The 5,525-nt window shown below is 33.7% G+C and overlaps 1 protein-coding gene across 1 annotated transcript in view; it reads right to left on the reverse strand.

Annotated features, from left to right (window-relative positions):
• Positions 1-787: 787 nt before the first annotated feature.
• Positions 788-5,525, reverse strand: part of TSPAN19 (tetraspanin 19) — a 13,430-nt gene continuing 8,692 nt past the window's right edge. The window contains exons 5-8 of the mRNA XM_007459062.1: positions 4,802-4,912; positions 3,113-3,256; positions 2,115-2,198; positions 788-856 (exon numbers count right to left, since the gene is read on the reverse strand). Coding sequence (XP_007459124.1) covers positions 788-856; positions 2,115-2,198; positions 3,113-3,256; positions 4,802-4,912 — 408 coding nt within the window. The remainder of the gene's footprint in view (positions 857-2,114; positions 2,199-3,112; positions 3,257-4,801; positions 4,913-5,525) is intronic.

The following is a 5,525-nucleotide window of genomic DNA, read 5'->3' on the forward strand; positions in this document are numbered from 1 at the left end:
AATCTGTAAAATTTTAAATTTATCATTCACTTGCAAGCACTATAAGAAGAGAGAAATAAATTATTAATTCAATGTGGATGTAGTGTTATGAAGATTTTTCAATCTTTCTTTTAAATCTCCTATAAATCAGTATTGTTTCCTTAAATTTGCAAATGTAAAGTACATGTTATAATTGCTTACTTAGTGTTTTCTGAACATCATATAGGTATTTTTTCTACATAAGAAACTCAAAATATATGTGATAATTTACCATATTTTGAAATTAGCATATATGATGATATTCTCTGAATTCATAAAATAAGTCAAGGTAAAGTCCTGAGCTACGGAATTTGGTATTTTTTTACATTAATTTTTATTGGAGTATAGTTGCTTTACAATGTTGTGTTAGTTTCTAATGTACAGCAAAGTGAATCAGCTATATGTATACATATATCCCCTCTTTTTTGGATTTCCTTCCCATTTAGGTCACCACAGAGCATTGAGTAGAGTTCCTTGTGGTATACAGTAGGTTCTCATTAGTTATGTATTTTACACATAGTATCAATATGGTATTTATGTCAATTCCAATCTCTCCAGAATTTGATATTTTGAAAAACCAAATTAATGAAAATTTCATGGGCTGATTTATTAAAATATCCAATAATTCTGTGTTACATATAATCAATGACTTGAATAAATCTTAAACTTAACGAATGTAATTCAAAACTTTTTAATTTTTTGGACTAGAAGAATACGTGATTATTTTGAGAATTAACTGGTTTCTTCTGGACAAATTAAAATCTAAAGATCACTTTTCTGCATATATTCTATTCTTGATGTGTCTGAAGAAGGAAACGGTTAATGAGAATTGCAAAACCTGGAAAAAAAGGAAACGAGATCAAAATGTAATCAATAATAATAATTTGTAAAGCTAATACTATATAATCACCAAAATGTATTCTGTAAATGGAAAAGGAGAATAAGAAAATTTCAGAGTAAGGTACATATGGTTGTGAATAAGAAGTCTGCAGAATGAGTCTTGTAGGGTAACCCAGCTGTCACCAAGTTCATTTATAGAGGGGGCTAAGGAATAGACTCAGTTTTAATTACATGGGCTATCATTGGGCTAGATGACTTGATGAACTGCTGATGTTTTGTGTTCATCATCTTTCTAACTTTGTCATCACTCCTACAAAACTCCCTCTTTTTGTTACAGGATCATGAAAGGTGGTCTGCAAAGGGCAGATGATAAAATGGAGCACAGATAATATCCCCCATTCAGTCTTGCCTTAAATACCTCAGCATGAATAGAGAATAAACATTTAAAAAGAATATCGGTGCTTATAAAAATTTCTTGTTTACCACTATCCTGAGACTAACACTGTTACCAGCTGAAGAGAATTTATGGAACTTTAGGTCAGTGCCTTTATGTGGATCAACATAAAATTAAATTTGGTATCCTATTTTGGCCAAACCACGCGTTACATATTTATTCCAACATTTTAGTCTACACAGTAATAATCTATCCACTCTCACAGTTTCTTTGAATCCATAGCCTTCACTAGCTTTCATCAGTCTTCACTGAAACTGGAGAATGAAATACTATTTCTGAACCTTGATTCTGCAGCTGGCACCCTGGAGGTCAAGGAATATGTAGATTTTGCTTCCCATTGTATCTCTAACATCTAGTACAGTACCTGACACACAGTAGATGTTCTCCCCCCCTTCAAATTTATTGAATTAAAGAATGAGGCAATGAACAAATGAGTATTTGAGTGAATAGATTTACTAATGTCAAACATCAGCCTAGATTTAAGAAATTTGCCAGCTTGCAGACTGCCAAACATGGTCCTCTCACTGCCGAGATATGAAGTATTGATATTTCTAAAAACATCACAAAGCAATGAAATCACCACCTCCCAGGATGATAACTTATTAACAGGCTCCACCCAGGCTGACTTAGGGATATCACCTCCAGTTGGGACCTATTCCTCTCCTGGGTGTGAACAGTCTCAGTGTCCTGGCTCCTATTGGATTAATTTGTCTGATTAGGTCTCCATCTGGTTGTTCTACTGTTTATCCTATATAGTTTATACTTAAATTTTTTATCTTTAAACATATAAACAAAAGCTTACCTCTGAAGCCAAAAGTCCAAAGTTAATTCCAATTAATGTTAAAGCATTAGTATGATACCATGTGTTGATTTTATTTTCACAACCCTAAGGAAAAGAACTTACTTAGGCTGACTTGGAGATGGAAATGTTTTTATACATAATTCCATTACAAAGAAGAAGAGACATAGAGATGAGTAATTTACCAAAGTCTAAAAAGCAAGTCAATGTCTAACTGGAGACTGGACTTACTAGCCCAGAAAGCTTCATATAATTGCAGGACACCTCGGTTGCTACTTTTAAAGTTGCTAAGATGTTGTCATGTAGTTGAAATCAGAAATTTAGTTTTGAGAGGGATTTGATTTTCTACACGCTACTGTAATTCAGCATACTACTGCCTAAGTGATAGTTCCCAAATAGGAGAATCTTTTAAGAAACATAATGCTCCATTTATCTATGAATGAATTATGTTATTGAAAGATACATCTTAAAAATAGAAAAACATCAGTATATAAACTACAAAAGTATAAGAAGTTCTTGGGATGGAAATCCCTAGTTTATCAATATTCTGTATCTGTAAATAGCAGTTGCTACAGATGAACCTCTACTCTTGCTTCTGCAGCCTTTACCTAAACACCATTTTTGTCACTGCTGGGGTCTCCTCCCTCAGTTTTTGCCAAACCTCATGCCTCTTTACTTCTGCTATTGCAGCTCCTTTACCAATCCTACACAACAGAGATTTGTCAAAAGTGCCTCTTTCATCAAAGGATGGTTGAGGAGAAAGTTGATGGTATCCCAAGTTCTAGGAGAACTTATATCACATACTCCAGCAAGTTTAATTAATTTGTTATATAACAAATAATACAATTCACCTCGCTGTGGTTTCATTTTAATTAAGTTGCTTAAGAACCTAATAACCATGAATGACATTGTTTTCAATATAAAAATTGCTCAGAATTCTAAAATGACTTGCAAAAAAAAAGGTACCATAAACACTTGGAGAAGCCTTAACTTACATTTACCTCTAGGTAAGTTGCATTCAGTGGCTCATCACAAAACCACTTTCTTAATGTAGAATTTGTGCAAGAACATGGCACCTGTTCTGAATTTTCTTTATTCTTATTCTTCATCCAATCTGTGTAACTTTTTTGGCCACAACACTGTAACTAGAAAAAAGATACTATAAATTTTACTATAAAATATTGAAAATGCAGTTAATTATATGACTCCTATGCATATTAAAGTGGTTTTGTGATAAATTTATTAATTTATTTTCCATTCAAATGTAGTGAATTAAAACAATAAGTAAATTTTTGTTTGTTGCTGCTATGGTTGATGTTAACCAGAGCTAAAGATCTCTACTCATATAAGTGGGCTATGTATGAATGAAATTGTTATATCTGAATTTACTTTATAGAACCTCAGGATGAAAGATATACTTGATTTACTAAACCATGTTTAGATCCAGAACAGAAGAGAGAATCACCTTAGCCACACCTTCTCTTAACTATAACAGTTTTCTTTATAATTTATCCAACATGTGCTGCCATTTAATATACATAAAGACTCAAGGTAATTACTACTTTCTTAGGGTATCAAACCTTCCTAAGGTTTGATACCCTGCTATCAGTCATAATGCAATCTGAAAATGCAATACATGTTCAGATCACATACATCAGTGAAAAAAATAAGATGAATAAAATCATTTATAATACATTTAAATTCTCCTAAAAAGCATTTCTGTTATTAAATATACTAAAAATAATAACTATGCTTATGTGAGGCTCTGGTGTAGTAGCTGAGTACAAAATCTCAGCTTGTCTGCTGGATTGTCTGGGATTGAATCTTGGCTCTGCCACTTATTAGCCAAGTGATTCTGGCTAAGTTACTGAATTTCTCTGACCTTCATCTATAAAACGAAGATAATGGTTCTTAACTCATTGGGTTGGGAGGACTAAATGAGTTAACATATGAAAAGCACCTGTAAAAGGGCCTAGTGCTATTAAATGTTTGCTATTTTTTTTTTTTTTTTTGGTATAAAGCACTTACTATGTTCCCATGCTGATCTACTCTTGTAAACAATTTGGCTGACTACACACACTCCCTTACCTTGCTGAGAAAAATCTGAACTGTGAAAATAATAATGCTAACAACATTAGCTAACAAGTATTAGTTGCTTATTATGTCCCAGATCCAAGCCTTTCTCTATATTCCCTACATTACTTCCTTTATTCTTAACAACCAGAGGTAGGGGTCATTCTGCCTATCTATTTTGTTAATATGGTACGTGAAGTTAAGAAGGTTTCTTATCCAGCATCACAAAGTTACTGCATGGCAAACCTGATGTTCAGGCTCAAATGGTAACCACCAGGATACTATGCTGCCAGCAGGGGCTGTGCTTAGACCCTGTCTCCCCATGGGGGGCGACAGGGTAGATTATTCCACTTGGCAGTAGACTCCCAACACTTTTACACATGAATTCAGGTTAAAATGCACGTCAATTAACCCAGAAAAGGAGATACACATTACAAAAGAAAGATAAAACTCAAGATCTGTAAGTTGAGACAATCCTATCCCACCCTGTTGGTTTAGATGAAATACAAGAGCCTCTAATTCCTGTGCCCCATACCCTGTCCTTCCTTCTCTCCCCATTTCTCAGCAGCGGTCACCTTTGGCGTCTAATGTTTAGTTTTACGCTAATTTCGTCTTACTGTTTTCTGCAAGGCATTTAGAATCTTCCACTTGGGTATGTCTTCAGGCAAGTCCTTAGATCCATACTCAGAAATGACTGAATCAATTTTATCATGCCATATTTGGTGAACCTGTTGAAAATTTTATTAAAAGTGAAAATTTGATAGAAACTTTCCTTATGGTTCCTCATAAAAAGTATTCAAAGTCAGTTTGTTGTTTTCTAATTATTTCTAGGTGTTTTTTCTTCCTTATAACTATTTTTAGCAATCAGTGAGTGTGGAGGCCTTTGGTCTTTCACACTGCGATCTATAGGAAGACTACATTAGACTTATTTTCTGATTAGGGAGAAAGTTATGTGCTGTTCTCCTGAATGTTGAAGGGTTCTACATTTCTTTATACAGCCTCAGGAAAAATTGTGAAAGACTTTTAAATGGACCAAAAAAAATGACTGAGGATCTTTTCAATGAAAATTAGGCTGTCTCTAGTATACTTTCAGAGTCCTCTGATTCTACAAGTCTGTACATTTCCTAGTTTTTAATTTATCTTACAACTTTGTAAGTTGTAGAAAACTGTAGTTAGGCAAATGATTCTTTGTCAGAGAAATGCAGATGAATTTTTCCTGGTGGGAATGGAATTGATCTGTCCCCTTTCCAAGCCTGTTTTGTTTTGGTTTTGTAGTGTCTTCTCTTTGGACTCTCCTTTGAATTGTTTTTTTTTTTTTTTTTTTTTTTTTTTTTTTTTTCG

The sequence above is a fragment of the Lipotes vexillifer genome, unplaced genomic scaffold, assembly GCF_000442215.2.
Source record: "Lipotes vexillifer unplaced genomic scaffold, Lipotes_vexillifer_v1.1 scaffold210, whole genome shotgun sequence".
Lineage (NCBI taxonomy): Eukaryota > Metazoa > Chordata > Mammalia > Artiodactyla > Lipotidae > Lipotes > Lipotes vexillifer.